General features: G+C 31.6%; 1 protein-coding gene across 2 annotated transcripts; it reads left to right on the top strand.

The window, feature by feature from the left end:
* The first annotated feature begins 417 nt into the window (after positions 1–417).
* On the top strand, positions 418–11,587 carry LOC134690715 (uncharacterized). Of its 2 annotated transcripts, none has more exons than XM_063550740.1 (3): positions 418–522; positions 5,417–5,530; positions 8,050–11,587. In XM_063550740.1, the coding sequence occupies exon 3, from the start codon at positions 8,113–8,115 to the stop codon at positions 11,380–11,382; it is 3,270 nt and encodes a 1,089-aa protein (XP_063406810.1). In that variant the 5' UTR covers positions 418–522; positions 5,417–5,530; positions 8,050–8,112; the 3' UTR covers positions 11,383–11,587. The 2 variants fall into 2 exon arrangements, with proteins under 2 accessions (XP_063406810.1, XP_063406811.1); XM_063550741.1 differs by having other exon boundaries at positions 482–574.
* The last annotated feature ends 7,829 nt before the right edge of the window (positions 11,588–19,416 follow it).

Here is a 19,416-nt window from a genome sequence, read left to right on the forward strand (position 1 = left end):
TTAGATTTGCCGGAAATTTTTGCTTTACAGTATGAATTATTTAAAAAAAAGTTACACTGCAATTTAAAAAAAAATAGTGCTTCATATATGTTTTGGTATTTAGCACGATACATGTATATATGCTAGAGTTAAATTTAAAATTGGTGCTTCTTTTTTATTATTTATTTGCATGCTGCATGCCTTGTTTAATTTGTTATTGCATATGTTGTTTTTTTTTATATTCGTTGAACATGAAAAGCCCATTAGAGCTTATATTTGAAGTGTTTGTCGGATCAAAATAAAGTTTTGCTGACTGGCTGACTTACTTACTTACTAACTTTATATTTTTATCTCGCAAAATAAATCATTCCATCTAACTGTTTTATGCATGAGCGAGATGAAGCAATTTCTTCTTAAAAAAAACTCGACAAAATTATGATAAAACCGGATCATATATCCCCGATGTTGGTTTACATTTGCTTTGCACTTTCAAGCGGTGAAACCACAAACAAGACCACATAATCTGTTACATCCACCATCAAGGTCTGTAGAATGATGAAACGATTATTTTATATTTCTATCAAGTCAATAGAAGGTATATTTCGTCTTTCATATCACTTGAAAGTACTTAAGCGACATATACGTAAAATCATACTCTCTTTCCTGCGGACAAAAGGGTAGAGGCTGTTGCCACTTAAAACGTAAAATCATACTCCCTCCGTCAAAGGCAGAGGCTGTTGCCACGTAAAACGTAAAATCATACTCTCTCTGGCATACAAGGAGTGCAAATACTTTTGACAATCCTCACTCTTACGGCTTGTTGGCATGTTCGCACCATAGTCTGTTTCCACACTACACCTTTGCTCCCTTTTTTTGTTTGTTTTGTCAATGATTGGAATAGTAAGACATTTTGTGATCACGTTTTGAATAAATCTTTATCTAGTTTTAAATAAATCTTTATCACGTTTCAAATAAATCTTTATCACGGTTTGGTTAATGATGTTGAGGGTATTGCTATGATTATGTTTTAATTGATTGAATTAATATTAATAATGTTTTGGTAAGTCTATTATGCTATAAGAAAAAAATTGTCATTGTTTCAAAATAAATTGACAATCTTACAACGTACGTTTTATTTGTGGAATAATATTTTGTTAATTAAATGCATTGTATAAACTTATACCAACCTAAGTACATGCTGTATGTACATCAAAGTAAGTTAAAACAGCAACCATGATTTTCAAACACAAAACAATATACCACCAGCATTTGTACATGGTGTATAAATACTCCTACGTAATTACAAGTGATAAATTTGTCCTGGTAAAATATGTCTGAGCGGACAAATATTACTAGTAAAACTAGTCCATGGTTACAAAATTTACTAGTTAATTACACCTTATGTAAGAATCCTAGATTTTGATTGATTAATAGCCAGTGTATTTTCCACCAATTTACTGTTATCAAATGAATATCGTTCAAAATAAACACGGCCCAGGCTATTTGCCAAAAGGATATGCCATTTTTCCCCTCCCTGCCGTGGTATTTGCCAAAAAAAATGCTCAATCTGACTGGACGCTTGTAAGGTCAATGCTTTTTTTAACATTAAAACATTCGGTGTAATTAAAAAGATATATCATGTTCTTGAGGGGTATTTGACTTACGGCTCTTGAAATTTAACATTCTCTCGACTAGTATTTTTTCGCAAATACCCCTCCTTAACATGATATATCTGTTTAATATTACTATGATTATGTAACAATAATTTTAGTCAGGTACATGAAGTAAAATTTGTCCGTCAGACTTTTTTTCCTAGTTAATCAAGTCCAGAGGAGTGAAAATCTATCTGTGTTATGCGGATAGTATGTACCGGTATATCTTTGTCGTATCATATTTCACAGAACCTTGTGAAATATAGTCCCACTAACTAGTATGTAACTTACCCGCAATCAATATATACCTGACATTAATTATAAAATGTTTCACAAAGGTAAAACAAATTTGCATAATTTATCAAAGGGAGGTAATTATGAGCAATTTATATCTTAAAGATATTACAATGTAATATAATATATTCCTGAATCTTTTTCATAGTGAAATTTTTCCTTGAATCATATTTTTTATATATTCATTTATATAACAAGATGACTTACAACATGATTTTTTAATAAGACAGATAACATTTCACAGGTAAGTATACTATCCAGCTGTTAAAATTGCTTTTGTTCCAATATATTGTTGTGCTATAATTTATCTGATTTCCATATAATCAACAACAACATCTTTGTCCCCAGACTATTTAAATATTAAAAATATTATCATAATCAAATTCTTCCATTACTGTTAACAGTAGTAATGCAAGATCATGCAACTATATTTCTACCTTTACGTTTTAATTTATATTTGTACTGAGATCTGAAAACAACTCACTTTTACATGTATTTCACTTACCTTATTTAATCATGATATTATTTCACAATTACAAATTAATCTTTGAAATTATTTCTGGTTTTCTTTCTTATGTTTAATGATAATTTTCTTTTTAAACGAATGATATTTACTAGGTTGTTTTTAGGATTTTTTTTCAATGATAATTGTGAAATAATTCCCATTATAATACATTTTTTTTACAAAATAGGTTTAATTCAAATACACTATTATTATTTCATAGTATTTGTAAAGGATACATCGTTTTTTCTAATAACTATTCAATAAGTGAACTACCCAGATAGAATTTCACGGCAAAGGAAAAAATATCCCAGGGAAATATTTTCCTCCGGATAAAAAAATAACAACAACTACTGTGACATTTTTTCCTTCGGATCAAATTTCACCCGGATATAATTTTGCTTTACAATAACGCGTACGAACTTTTTCGAACTGAATTTCAGTATTAATGGTACATTTTCTTATAGTGTATATCAAAGATACCAAAACATCAATACATGTTCACTTGGTTAAGTCATTTTAAATCCTATTAAATATTATTTCATTGCACTTTATAGGATTTTTATAAATTTGTGTAACTCAGTCTTATGTTCTTCACTTAATGTAAATGCAAGAATTTATTTTTCAAATGTAATGTTTAAAAATGTTTGAGATACTGGCTATGTTGCCTTTAATCATTTCCTCTTTCACACCTTTAGGAAATTTGAGTATGATAAAATATAGTAATACAGTTAAAGGAAGTATGAATGTAAAAAATAATTTTCATTTTTTTTTTAAATATTGTATAAAGGTATAAAAATAATGAAAAGTTATTTTCCAATATGTATTTGAATTTTATATTTTGTATGATTTTATCTTTTTCACCCATAAAACGTAAATATAAGGAATAATTTTGAATTGGAAGTAACTGTCTAGTTGAAATATTTTTGTAAACGAATAATGCAATTTATTTACGACCAAAAGCTAAGGTAATTGGTTTTAATTAACAGTGTGTTTGACACCAAAGCTGTCAAGTGAAGCCATGCACTTAATGGATCATTTAATTTGACAGTTTAAATAGCTAGATGATCTTCCTGTTCATGGAAGAATTACGAATTTGCCGGTATGTCAAAGAAATATTACTTATGAAATCAATCTCAAGGCTAAGAAATACAGGTGAAATCGGGTCATTTTCGGAATTCCCGGGTTATTTCAATGACCCGGCGGGTGTCCCGGGTGATTCCTCAGAATTGTGAAAATCTCGGGTCACACCCACAGAATACGGGTCAGTTGACAGGTATGTATCTGTTTAATCACACAAAATGTTAATGTTCAAAAACGCATTGATGATCGTGAGGTTACAAGCATCCAGTCAGAAAGAGTATTTTTTGCTAAATACCACGACAGAGAGGGTAAAAAAGGCAAATTCTTTTTGCAAATACCCCGACGCATTGAAAAATGAAAGATATTCGTTTGATAACAGTAAATTGGTGAAAAATACACTGGCTATCAACCAATCAAAACCCAGGATTCTTACTTAAGGTGTAAGGGACGACATCAAAAGATCGATGTAGGATAAAAGACTTAAATCAAATAGTTTGGGGGTGGGGGTTAAAATTCTGCAAGTTTTGTATATATATATATCTAAAATTTATTTTTACATATATCCCTATTGGTAAATCAATTTTTCCCAAATTAAGTTAAGAGGGGGGTGTGGGGGTCAGTGAAAAAACTATGTGAATTAAGTTTTTTATCCTACATTGAACCTTTATGTCGTCCCTAATTAATCATCAAATGAATTAATAAAAAAAACATGTTATAATTCCTCAAATTTTATTCAGAAAAATATAATTTATTTGGCATATATACAATGTACACATGATATACATATAATTTTTATTTTAATTGCAATGAAAATTGGACGTGATCATTGATGTGTGTAAGGTGCGAACGGACCTAGGGGGTGAACATGCGAGACGTAAACGTGTAGGGTGCAAACAGACCTGATACAGCGTCTTAATAAAATGGGACAATGCCACTGCTGGTGACGACTCCCTGAGGGTATCACCAGTCCAGTATTGGCAGTATTCAGCACTTCTGTGTTGACTTGAGTTATAATTGATATATTTATAATTATAAATTAACTATTAATAACAAAACTTTGATTTTTTTAAAAACTAAAGCTTTTCTACCTCAGGAATAGATTACCTTAGCTGTATTTGGCAAAACTTTCAGGAATTTTTGGTCCTTAATGTTCTTCAACTTCGTACTTTATTTAGCCCCCTTTAAAACATTTTTTGATTCAAGTGTCACTGATGAGTCTTTTATAGTAGAAAAACACTTGTCTGGCATAAATATAAAAATTTAATCCTGGTATCTATGATGAGTTTATTTGATTACATTCCCAAAATTCCTAAACCATTATAAAACACTTAAAATTATATAAATCACACTTATTTTGGTCATTTTATATGACAAAATATATTAACTTTATGGTAAATATAAAAAAAGAAGATGTGGTATAATTGCCAATGAGACAACTCTCCACAATAGACCATAATGACACAGAAATTAACAATTATAGATAACTGTACAGCCTTCAACAAAGAGCAACTACTTGTACAAGTTATTTTTAATTCCTTGAAGAAGTAATTTTAATATACCTATACAAGTAAATTTGTAGAATATTTATACAAGTGAATTTTATTTACTTGTATAGGTAAAAAAAATATTGGCTGAATTATGTCCCTTAGACATTCAGATTTTTTTTTCACTTGTAGAAGTAAACAAGTCATTCTATCTTCTTTTATTAAATTATTATGATTTCCTCACTATAATAGTATTTTAAATATCAGCCCTTTGCAGGTGGCTTTACTAATCATTCAAGTGTAATTTCATGGACAATGAAAATGGTACCACCTTAACAAATAAAAGACATTAAACATGATAAATACTGGCAACAGAAGTTAAAAAAAACCTTTCTAAATGCCCATTTTTCTTTTCTTTTCAGAGAATTATATTTACAACCATCACATCAGCAAGTTTAGACATCTTCAATCAATTTATAGAATACATCCTATCTAGACTATATCTAGTTAAACAGTGTGGAATGGCTCTTAATTATGTAAGTATAAATATAAATATGGTGAAAACATCATAAATTTTTGGTCTGGGGAAGAGCTAACTTCAGTCATATATTCAAATTAACTATAGCTATGTACATGACCATGTACTGTGGATTCTTTTATTTTCATGTGTTCTTATTTTTATTGATTAAGGAAAACTTGCATGTTTGTGGATATTTAATTTCATGGTTTTGCCAAATTCTGTGTACAAGTCTATTTAAAATATAAAAAAGAAGATGTGGTATGATTGCCAATGAGACAACTCTCCCCAAGAGACCAAAATGACACCTGTAGATATTAACAACTATAGGTAATCGTACAGCCTTCAAAAATGAGCAAAGCCCATACTGATGACATTTATTGAACATTTAATTTGTGGTTCACTTGTACCCACAAAATTCATGAATTTTTTTATTAAACTATCCATCAATTGACCACTTTTGACTTATGATCCCTAACTAGAAAAGTTGGTCAATTATATGTGCATTTTGAGTATGTTTGTTTTGTTCATACATCGTTGACAATGTAATGGAATTTGATGCGACTGTCATACAAGTGAGAGGTTTAGCTAGCTATAAAACCAGGTTCAATCCACCATTTTCTACATTAGAAAATGCCTGTACCAAGTCAGGAATATGACAGTTGTTAATTTGTTTGATGTGTTTGGACTTTTGATTTTGGATTTTCCTTTTTGAATTTTCCTCGGAGTTCAGTATTTTTGTGTTTTTACTTTTTACCATATAGAGGTGAGCGCTTGTAGTCCATCGCCATCAAAGTTCATAGAGCATTTTTCGTGATCATCATTGAAATTATGTAGTTTCTGTACAGTATAAAAAAACAGAAGATGTGGTATGATTGTCAATGTAAAACAATTCCAACAAGAAAACATAACCTACTAGTATTCAAAAGTCCTTAATGACAGGCAAGGCTGATTATCTTTTTAAGAATTTATTTGCTGAATAATTTGTGCAATGCAGCATAACTATTTTAATGGAAATGCAAAGAACCTGAAAGTTGTCTATGTTAGTGTTTTATAGATGGCTATTAAATGAAACATACCCTTAAAGGCCAATCAGCTATCTACATGTGTTTATCCTATGATGACGTTGGACTCCGACGTCTTTAAAACTTTTAACAAAACTTTTACTGTGCATATTGCTATGTGTTTCTTTATTCTACATCATAGCTGGAGGTATAAGGTAAGGGTTGCGATCTCACAAAACATGTTTAAGCTGGCCCTTTTTTAGACTGTCCCAAGTCAGGAGCCCATGCCTTTGTTAGTCTTGTATGTTTTGCAATAGAGTTCATTTTATATGTTTTGCAATAGAGCTCATTTTTTATGTTTTGCAATAGAGTTCATTTTATATGTTTTGAATTAGTGACATCCAATTACGCTGAACTAGTACACAATTTTATTTAAGGGCCAGCTGAGAACCATCCCTCAGCTGTTATCTGCTCATTGGTTGGGTTGTGTAATCCCTTTGACTAATTCTACATTTCCATTCTCAATTTTATAAATACAATGTATTATTTTTCTGAAAAATCACTCATTAGAGATCTTAATCATAATCCATAGAATTTTTTAATCATAATGATTTGTCAAAATGAGGTTTTTATTATGCTTTTTGCAAGAATATAATAAAAAGTATGGTCACAGATTGTGCAAAATTGTCTGATTTTGTATAGACTGCAACTTAAACAGTTATTGGGCCCCTCTTATGAAAATTTCTGGACACACCACATTCACTAATATTGCAATCACCTTGTCCATCTATTCGAATTACAAAGTAATGTTTCTATATAATATATAACTACGTATACATCTTTCATTATGATGGAACTTCTATGGCAAGACAATCAAATGCTTAGCAAGGGCTCAGTGGCCGAGTGGTTTAAGTAGCTACTACTGTAACATGCGTTATCCCTAACCAGTCAACACTGAAGGTGTGAGTTTGCACCTTGCTCCTGCGGGTGCACTTGATTCCCATCTTAATTGACTACAATTGTCAGTTTTTCTAGCGAAGGTCAGTGGTTTGCAGCTTCATCCACCTATAAAAAAAGCCGCCAGGAAAAAGCCTAAATGTGGTGCTTAAAAGTGGCTTTAAAACACCAAATATCAAATCAAATGCTTAGCATGACAATGTCTGTATTCTTGGTTCAATTGTACCTTTGTTTTCCTAATTATACACCTGCTTTAAACAGTTGGATATTCTGCTTTTATACCTCTATCCATTCAGTCCAATGAATATTTTTTGTTGCATTTTTCAAAGGAATTGAATCCTAATGATTTTTCAAATTTGGTTTTAGTGTTTATATATATTAGTAAGCTATGTCCTGCATTGCATTTGTGGAGTCATCACTCAACAACTTCCTGTTTACCAAACACTTGCATATATATATGTAAAGTTTACACTATTTAAATTATCAATATTTTAGCGGTGGTATCAGCAGTGAGAAGTAGCTCCCAGTTTTGTTTGTTAATTTCAATTTTATAATAAAGAATTTTCTATTTTTTCAGATTTATCAGGTCAGAGCAGGGACTTGCTAACATTAGTATAGTGAGTCCCTGGTTAAAGGTACAATGACACAAGCTCAGATATGTCACGCAGACCAAAATAACATGACAATATTTTCTATTCCTACAACCTCCTTGACCTTTAATGAAACAGATCAGGTCATTTACCAAGTAGAATTGGGACATCCAGTTCATGGAGAAATAACAGCTTTAGGAGATATACAGTATGAAACCAAGCTATATGATCTACCTATTAATTCAGAAAAAGAAATGGCTTCATCCATTGTTTCTGCTAAACGAGGAAGGAAAAGAAAAACTGGTGACGATTTAAAATGTGATATATGTGGAAAACAGTATGCTCGTTTGAAACAACTGACTACTCATAAAAAATACCATTCAGATAAAAGACCGTATGAATGTTCCGTTGTTGAATGTGATAAAAAGTTTAAACTTGCGAGTGATTTGTCAAGACACATGCGTATTCATACAAACTCACGGCCATACAAATGTAATTATTGTGATAAAACATTTACCCAGTGTAGTTCTCGAAACCTCCATCATAGAGTACACACTGGCGAAAAGCCATATAAATGCAAAGAGTGTGGCGCTAGTTTCATTCAATCAGGATCCCTGACAAATCACATGATCAAACATACGAATGAACGTAACTATAAATGTGACCAGTGTTTAAGTACGTTCAAAAGTCGTAAGACACTTCTAAGACACAAAAATATCCATAATCCAACTAGAGAATATCAATGTCAGTTTTGTTGGAGGGAATATCGCCAGAAATATTATTTTAAGCGACACTTGAAGGTGTGTAAACTCAAGAACAATCATCAAGATAAAAAATATGACCTTGAAAAAGTTAAAGTGGTTACTGAAAATAAGTCCGGAAAAACTGACGCCGAAAAGAATGAAGACATTCAAGATCTACCTTTGAATCAAGATTTAAATGATGAGGAAAAGTACGAAGACAATCAAGATTCCCTGAAGATGCAAGATTCCTCAAAGATGCAAGATAGCAATGAAAAAGCATCCAAAAATTTAATTTTAAAGCCTTTTTTATGCTCTCTATGTGGGAAACAGTTCACCAGTAAAGGGAACTTAAAACATCACTTCATAACACATAATTATACGGGAGGATTTTTATGTGAAGTCTGCGGTAAACGGTTCCATCACCAACCTTCTCTAGATAATCACGTTAAAATACAACACAAAGGGGAATCCCCTTATCAGTGCTCTATTTGTAAAAAGATGTATACTTCCTCAGCTAGTTTGAATAATCATTTTAGAATTCATTTTGATGATCGTCCATTTGCTTGTAAAATATGCAAGAAAAGTTTTAAAGTAAAGGGGGCGTTGCTCAGACATATGAATATACATGTTCAGGATTCTCCGTTAACAAATTGTGAGTTCTGTGGTAAACCTTCCGTTGACAGAAGTGCAAAGATCACACATTATAAACTTCATTTTAATCGTTTGTTTCAAAAAGCTGAAGTGAAAAAAACTAATACTGAGAGCGATACGGACCAGATTCAGATCTTACATTCTATATTAAAAAATAACCGAGGTCTGATCAAAAACCCAAAATCTGAGAATAAGCCATGTAAGTCAACATATAAAGAACAGTGGAATAAATGGCAAGAAAGTATGTTCAAAGAAATTGTTGAAGTTCTTGGCGCTGAGAAAAAGAACTTTAATACACCAGTTAAATTTAAAGACATACCAAAAATTGGTATTATACAAAAAGATGTCTATATTGATAAACAAATTATGAAAAGACCATCAAAGAAAATGAAAATAAACCACAAAAGAACTGAAGAAGTTGTCATTGATGAAAATCACACAGGGGGTAGTAAGGATTCTAATTGTCATGACAACAGTGCAATCAACACATTAGAAAAGATAACTAGCAATAATTCAGATGTTTCTCGAAATTCAAAGACATCAGAAAATTGTTTGAATGAAAAAAAAGATAGTGTTAATATGAAAGAAGACTTGTCAGAAAAAAGTTTAACAGATATTAACATGTACATGGTTGAACAGGAAGGTGAGGAAAATGATAAAGTATCAAGTGTGAACAAGGATGAATGTCCTTCATCTAAAAATTTCAGTATTGAGAACAGAAGTAAGGGAGATAATAAGCTAAAGTTCGAAATTGATGATTTTATTAAAAAGATAAATGAAACCACTGTACAAATAAAAGATGATAAAGATGTGAATCCTGTTCTTGAGTTCTCAAATAACATTTCTAAAAACTCTTTTGAAACAAATAAAGAAAATTCATCTGAAAATTTTGGAATATTTAAAATGGGAGACAACTCTTCTGAGTTGAAAGTTTCAGATATTGGTTCCATAAAAGTGGATAGCCTCTTGGAGATGACAAATGTTGGCAAGCATGGTGGTAATTTTACAAAAGATGTTTTATCAGTAGAACATAATTCAGACATGAATTTTGGTAATATGGAAGGATTAATAGATTACTCTCCAATGGGTGGAAATGCTTGTGTATCATTTGAGGAGAACAATACAGCCAAACAGGAGAAACAAGAAAACATGTACATGCTCTCATCTGTTACAGATCAGCAAGGAAATGAGATAGATAGTACCAATAGAAACAACAAAAAAATAAGTACCAGTCAGGCTAACACATCCAAATTAATACAGAACGGTTTAAAAGTTGTAAGAGTTAATTTAACAAAAATGGGGAAACACGGTGGCATAGCTAAGTCTTATTTCTGTTCGGAATGTGATAAAGGGTTTTACTTGAAACGTATGCTTGATAAACATGAATCAAAATGTCGAAAGGAGGAGGAAGAAAAAGAGAAATATTTCTGTCACATTTGTGATAAAGAATTTAGTTCACGAAGTGGTAAAGTAAGGCATATTGAAACTGTTCACCCATTTGATGGCACTAAGAAATATGCATGTCAAATATGTGGGCAAAGATTCTCACAAAATAGTTCCAAAGTCCTTCACACGATTCAAGTTCATCAGAATGAGAAACGATATAAGTGTTCCGTGTGTAAAATTCATTTCAATATATTAGCCGACTTGAAAAATCACCAGAAAAAACATACAAGTCGAATAAAGAAATTCAGCTGCCAATTGTGTGATGGTCTTTTCAATCGAAAGAGTGATTATGACTATCATGTTGGAAGAGTCCATCCAATGTCAAGGCCGTATAGATGTGGGGGATGCATGAAGGGGTTTAGAACAGCTAAGGAAGTTAGGAATCATGGACAAATTGATAGATGTAAAACTGCAACGCCAAAAATATTAAAATTAGTTGTTGTAGATGAAACTGACGATTCAATACCTGATGACAATTGATACTGACATTTAATAACACTTATTTTTAGAATTTCATACAAATTGTATCATAGTTTGGTAAAAAAAAAAGTTATAATAATTTATAGAGTAGAAGAGGTACTAGTATGGCGGCTATATGAAAAATTGTGCACATCCTGCTACAAGCATGAAATTTGGCATAGACCTTCCTCAACTATTTCTCTTTCATTTCAGATAGGGAGGCATTTGAAAACCAGATGCTCCGCAGGGCGTAGCTTTATACGACCGCAGAGGTTGAACCCTGAACGTTTGGGGCAAGTATGGACACAACATTCAGGCTGGATTCCGCTCTAAATTTGGATTGTGATTAAATAGTTGACACAGCATAGGTTTCTGACACAGAATGAATGTATTCAAATGAACTTAAAATTTTTGTTTTCTCTTAGAGCAATTCACTATGCTGTTGAATATTAATCCTCTCAAAAAATGTTTGAAGAAATTTTCTTTTTATTAATGAAATTTCAAATGAGAAAAATTGAACCCAATTTTTAAATCACATCCCCCTTTCCCTTATTCCAAAACTAATTTCAATTAAAATATTCTAATGGAGTTTGCAACAATTACTACTCATTTAAATACATCATAAAATATTAAGATCTAAAAAAACTGCTTGTTATCAATGAATGGTAAAGATTATTTAAATTTATCAGTTGGTAGTAAAAAGTGAATATACATTGTATATTGTATATAACAAAGATTTAAGTTGATTCTGGACAAAGAAAGATAACTCCAATTAAAAAAAATCTTGCAGATATTTCTTGCTTACTATACTGGACAAAGAAAGATAACTCTTAATTAAAAAAAAATTTGCTATTTCACAATATTGTGAAATTAGATATTTCTTGCCATTGCACAATACTGTGCAATTGAAAAGACTTGCTATTGCACAATACTTAATATAATAATTTTAGATCCTGATTTGGACCAACTTGAAAACTGGGCCCATAATCAAAAATCTAAGTACATGTTTAGATTCAGCATATCAAAGAGGACCAAGAATTTAATTTTTGTTAAAATCAAACTTAGTTTAATTTTGGACCCTTTGCACTTTAATTTAGACCAATATAAAACTGGACCAAAAATTAAGAATCTACATACACAGTTAGATTTGGCATATCAAAGAACCCCAATTATTCAATTTTTGATGAAATCAAACAATGTTTAATTTTGGACCTCGATTTGGGCCAACTTGAAAACTGGGCCAATAATCAAAAATCTAAGTACATTTTTAGATTCAGCATATCAAAGAACCCCAAGGTTTCAATTTTTGTTAAAATCAAACTAAGTTTAATTTTGGACCCTTTGGACCTTAATGTAGACCAATTTGAAAACGGGACCAAAAATTAAGAATATACATACACAGTTAGATTCGGCATATTAAAGAACCCCAATTATTCAATTTTGATGAAATCAAAAAAAGTTTAATTTTTGGACCCTTTGGGCCCCTTTTTAACTGTTGGGACCAAAACTCCCAAAATCAATACCAACCTTCCTTTTTATAGTCATAAACCTTGTGTTTAAATTTCATAGATTTCTATTTACTTATACTAACGCTATGGTGCGAAAACCAAGAAAAATGCTTATTTGGGTCCCTTTTTGGCCCCTAATTCCTAAACTGTTGGGACCGAAACTCCCAAAATCAATACCAACCTTCCTTTTGTGGTCATAAACATTGTGTTTAAATTTCATTGATTTCTATTTACTTTAACTAAAGTTATTGTGTGAAAACCAAGAATAATGCTTATTTGGGCCCTTTTTTGGCCCCTAATTCCTAAACTATTGATATCAAAACTCTCAAAATCAATCCCAACCTTTCTTTTGTGGTCATAAACCTTGTGTCAAAATTTCATAGATTTCTATTAACTTAAACTAAAGTTATAGTGCGAAAACCAAGAAAATGCTTATTTGGGCCCTTTTTGGCCCCTAATTCCTAAAATGTTGGGACCAAAACTCCCAAAATCAATACCAGCCTTCCTTTTATGGTCATAAACCTTGTGTTAAAATTTCATAGATTTCTATTCACTTTTACTAAAGTTAGAGTGCGAAAACTAAAAGTATTCGGACGACGACGACGACAGACGACGACGACGACGACGACGACGACGACGACGACGACGACGCCAACGTGATAGCAATATACGACGAAATTTTTTTCAAAATTTGCGGTCGTATAAAAATGTCTCACCTCCGGTAAAATCTAAAATGGCGTCATACTTTAATTCGCCCAATATCGAAGGCTAGTACATTTGTATGTAAAAAGGTGTTATTAACATGCTACTATCATATTATTTGGTTCAAACCTTTGTTTTGTACTACTTTTGGATATATGATATAGATAAGATGTCTTTAAAAACCCTACTTCCGGTAAAATCCAACATGGCGGATATATTAGAACAGTTGTCCTCCTGAATTCCCACCAAAAAAAGGCTCATTTCCAAAGTCCCTCAAAAAAAAAAAAAAAGCGCCTTCCATCCCTGTTAGAACTTTTCTCCAAAACAGCTTATTTCTAGAGTATTGTAGTAATAGTATCATTGTTTGATAAGAAATATAAGAAATGAACTTTTGTTTTGTTTTGGCAATATTCATTTTGTGATTATATTGCTCATACATCAAAAATCTTAAAGCATATTTCTGATTTTATATTTATTTGTTTTAATTATCTGTATACTTAAGGATTTGTATAGTTAGACTATACAAATCCTTGGTATACTCCACCCTGAAATTTAAAAAAAAGTTTGGAAAATATCAACTTTTTCAGTAAGAGTTTCTGATTTTTTTTCACCTGATAGAAAGACTTTATATCAAAAGAGGTTTTGATGTATGTTTTGTCACATAGGCTTGTTATCATGCATGGTTATATAATTGCATTTGTTGTATGTTTTATTATCATGATTTTGATACTTTATTCTGATTGGCTAACTGCACATCACATGTTATTCTGTAAGCAATTGCATTGCTCAATAAAACTTTTCATTCATGATAACATGTTGTCCCACATTATAAAGTGAACAGGTAAATTAAATTAAAAAAATATAAAATTCATGTTTTCATGATCATAGCTAATAAATGTAATTATAAGTATTGAATGCTTCTTTTTGTAAATTTATAGGGGTGTAAAAGCATTGACCGTGCATACATTTTTAGAATGAAGCACTTACGACTGCTTCATACATGCTCCATACAAAATGTACTTCGGTCAACGCATTTACACCCAAATAAAGTTACAAAAAAAAGCATTCATTCTTAAATAAAATACTTGTCAGTGGACTTTCAGTAAACACCAATCAATTATACAAATTACCGGGAATTATTTTTATAATTTCTATCAAACAGATTTTATCACAACCCGTTGTATTTTTCTATTTCTTTGTTCATTTTTTTTTTTTTCCAAATTTCGCAATTGACAATTGTATATTCTTGTAGATTTTTCTGTTAAGCTTTAAACACATTTACAAGGAATTCTTTCTTCAATGGACTCTTGCCCTTTAATCGTATGTATGTCACCATCTGTCATGTGAAGACTTGTTTGTATAATGTATAGGTAACTATACAGTGCGGGAATTTCTCGCTATATTGAAGACCTGTTGATGACCTTCTGCTGTTGTTTTTTTATTTGGTCGGGTTGTTGTCTCTTTGACACATTCCCCATTTCCATTCTCAATTTTATTTTATTTTAATTTTGAGGATAGAGTTATCTCCCTTAGTCATCAAGATTTTGTTTATCTATATTATGTATATCAAGGATTTGTAAAGTAAGATTTTACTATAAAAATCCTTGTCTATATTTATGAAATTATATTTCCTTCTCTTCTTGGATTGTATTGAATTATATATCTTCTTATATTGTGTTTAAAATTGAGAATGGAAATGAGAATGTCTGTCTTTAAAAGTTGGTTTAATCATTTACAAAGACAATGATTTTGTTTTTTAATACATGTATTTCCAAATTTTGACAATTTTCTTTTCAATTAAAAAAAAGAAGATGTGTTATGATTGACAATGAGACCAAAATGACACAGAAATTAACAACTATAGGTCACCTTACAGTCGTCAACAATGAACAAAGGCCATACCCCATAGTCAGTTATAAAAGGCCCAGGGATATTACAATTGATCAAGTTAATTAATATCTCGGGTGAGCATCCTTCACAACAATATAAAATGTGGAAATTTTTGGAAGGAGTTAAACCGCCAGGCAAAAAAATTAAGATAACTAAAATTCAAAAGGCAGATCGAAATAAAGTATACAAAAGTTACAAAAGGAAACGCAAATACCAAAAATCATTGGAAAAAGATCGTGAATGGTTGCATTATATAGTAGATCGGAATTTAATGAACTGTACAATATGTGAAAAATTTGCAGTGACAGACCTAGATAAGAAATGGATCGTCAAATTTCAGATTGTGGACGTGGAAGACAATTTTGATATTTTTTGTGTCCTTGATCCTGATTTTGATTAAAGAAAATCATTGAGATTACCAAAGCCTTTATCAAAATCAGAATAAAGACTAGTCTATTCCTTTGTTACTGTCTAACTTATGTTAGCGAAAGCATCAAAATAAAATTAAACATCTGTCATTTATATTAGTGTTTGTCAAATTAATGTCATTTTTGCAGGACCAGTAGATTTGGAGCCGGACCAGTAGAGTTTCAGTCCACTGGTCCGGCTGGCCAGTACACAAAAAAACTTAAATTCGACCCCTGAAAAGGCCCTCAAATAACAATTTACAACAATTCAAAGGAGAAAACTAACAGCCCAATTTATGTTAAAACAAAGAGTGCACACACTGAAATGTCTCACCTTCTTTGCTAATCATTGATATTATGTTGATAGTCCTAAGTATAAAGCTTTATTACAACTGTCACATAAACTTAACATTAACCAAGAAAAACTTAAAACATTGATCAATGAACTATGAAAATGAGTTCAAGGTCAGATAAACCATGCCAGGCAGACATGTACAGCTAACAATGCTTCCATACAACAAATATAGTTGACCTATTACTTAAAGTTTAAGAAAAATTGACCAAAACACCAAATTTTAAACTCAACACTGTGCAATGAACCATGAAATTGAGGTCAACGTCAAATAAAACCTGCTGGCCTAACATATAGATCATAAAATATTTCCATACACCAAATATAGTTGTCCTTCGGCATCTAATATAAGATTAAAAGACCAAAACTCAAAAACTTAACTTTGACCACTGAACCAAGAAAATGAGGTCATGGTAAGATGACATCCGCCCACTAGACATGTACACCTTACAATCATTCCATACAACAAATAAAGAAGACCTATTGCTTAAAGTATGAGAAAAACAGACCAAAACACTAAAACCCAACTATAACCACTGAACCATGAAAATGAGGTCAAGGTCAGATGACACCTGCCACTTGGACATGTACACCTTACAGTCTTCCATACACCAAATATACTAGCCCTATCGCTTATAGTATCTGTGATATGGACTTGACCACCAAAACTGAACCTTGTTCAATGATCCATGAAATAAGGTAGAGGTCAAGTGAAAACTGTCTGACGGTCATGAGGACCTTGCAAAGTACGCACATACCAAATATAGTTATCCTATTACTAATAATAAGAGAGAATTTAACATTACAAAAAATCTGAACTTTTTTTTCAAGTGGTCACTGAACCATGAAAATGAGGTCAGGGACATTGGACATGTGACTGACAGAAACTTCTTAACATGAGGTATCTATATACAAAGTATGAAGCATCCAGGTCAACCACCTTCTAAAATATAAAGCTTTTAAGAAGTTAGCAACGCCGTAGCCACCGCCGGATCACTATTCCTTAGTCAGGCTTTTTGCAACAAAAGTTGTAGGCTCGACAAAAATGAACAAAAAACATGAATGTAACACATAAACAAACTACATTTACAACCACTGAATTACAGGGTACCTGTGGAGATGTTTGTAAAATGCTTCAGATAAACATATTAAGCAAACAGAAAAAAATAATTGGTGTATTTTGACTTCCCTACAAAACTTGAGAATTTCAGGGATTGTTGAGAAAAATTACTGAATCCATGTACAAGTAAATAGTTTAAGAAGCATAAGGGAAGATTATTAGAACATTGAAAAGAAATTTGAACCCTGATAAACCAATACTAACACATGCTACTTCAGTAGTCTAGCTTCGTTTTTTTTTCTTCGTTTTTTTGCCATGGTCACCGTTATCACTTTATTTTTTACTCACAAGTTTGAGTGTCCCTTCGTTATCTTTGGTCTCTCTTAAACAAGTTGTATGCATATCTGACAATGTACAGACTGTTACCTTGCATACACAGCTACTTTTGCATAGGTACTATTTCTGTACTTAAATCTGTAGTACTAAAAGTTTACTTGTAATATTTTATAGTACTATTTCTTTACTTTTAAATTATTGTAATATTTAGGTACTTGCATTTTCCAGTACTTGATTTGTACTCAAAATATTGGTACAAAAATGATACCAACAATGATCACAGTATTCCATGTTTGAACATCATAACTTTATGAGATTTGAAAAAGACAAACGTTCAAAATGCTGAAATTGTAACCGTGCAACCAAAAATATGTAGTACTTAGATTTCAAGTACAAATCAAGTACTGTAAAATACAGGTAGTTAAATATTACAATAATTCGTAAGTAACACAATAGTACTGAATATTAAATGTAGATTTCCAGTACCGTACTACAGATTACATACATAGTACATAAGTGAATTGATTTTGGTACTTGACACATTTGATGTTGTTTCTGCATACAAAGTTTTTATCAAAAGTGTCTTAGTGCTGTGATACAAAAGTTGTGCACCTTACACAATTCAGATAATGTTTTACTTTCATAGGGGTGACCTGGGTCAAAGTCACAGTGACCTTTCTTCAAATGACATTACACATTGGCCTCCCATGATGCATCAGTTTGGTCAACATTAGTTCTAGGCTAAAAAGTTTACCCATTCATTTGACTGTTAAAAGATTTTAAAATGGTTGAATATACTCAGATGCGGATGAAGGATTTTGATAAACAGTGGGCTGCCCCAAACTAGATAACATTTGGAATGGGAATGTAAAAAATGTATGCATTAACCAAATATGTAGCTTCATAAGGGTTTTATGTACAACAAATTATAATAAGCAGCATAAAAAAAATCCACTGAATTATAGGCTCCAGACTTGTGACAGGCTCATACAGAACATTGGTAACACATGTTTTTGAAGTTCTCACTTTGCTATAAATCTTTATCATTTTGTTCTATGTGTAAGCATTTCAAGTCTAGCCCTCTATTGTACTTTTTCAGTCTTGTATAATTTCCCTCAAGTTTTACCTTGAAATTTTACAGATTTTTGTATATTCAATTTTGTATAAAAAGTAAAAGCAAGTACATTTTTGTACATGTGGTATGATTGCCCATGAAAAGACTCTCAACCAGAGACTACAGGAAAAGGTTCTAAACAACTAAAAGTCACAGCTGACCCTTTAAAAAAATCCATACTGCATAAAAAGCTTTAAAATGTCTGACATGACAAAATGAAAACAAGAATGTGTCCAACTCCCAAGTATATGGATGCCCCATCAGCACTATCATTTACAATGTTCAGTGGACCATGAAAATGGGATAAAATTCTGCACAAAATCACCAGACTGGAATAAAATTTAAACTTGATTTGTAACTTGTCATAATAAAACAATTTATCAATTATTAAATCAATATATTCAAGTATGACAAAACAATATGGAAAACTGACTATTAGAGTGATTTTTCTAATTCCAAGGACCATAACTCTGCACAAAATTATCAAGCCGGAACAAAATTTGAACTTGATTTGTAACTTGTCATTAGTAAACAATATACCAAATATCTTCAAGCACCAAAAAAGGTGAAAAACTTATTTTCTGGAAAGACAGACAGAGTGCAAACCTGAAGTCCCCTTCAACTTTGTCGGTAAGGGACTAATAAATTCGGAATGTGTTCATGGGACACAGATGATAATCCCACTT

The sequence above is a fragment of the Mytilus trossulus genome, chromosome 11, assembly GCF_036588685.1.
Source record: "Mytilus trossulus isolate FHL-02 chromosome 11, PNRI_Mtr1.1.1.hap1, whole genome shotgun sequence".
Taxonomy (NCBI): domain Eukaryota; kingdom Metazoa; phylum Mollusca; class Bivalvia; order Mytilida; family Mytilidae; genus Mytilus; species Mytilus trossulus.

Excerpts from the sequence above, each read along its gene's own strand:
- LOC134690715 (XM_063550740.1), top strand. The coding sequence starts at position 8,113 with ATGACACAAGCTCAGATATGTCACGCAGACCAAAATAACATGACAATA.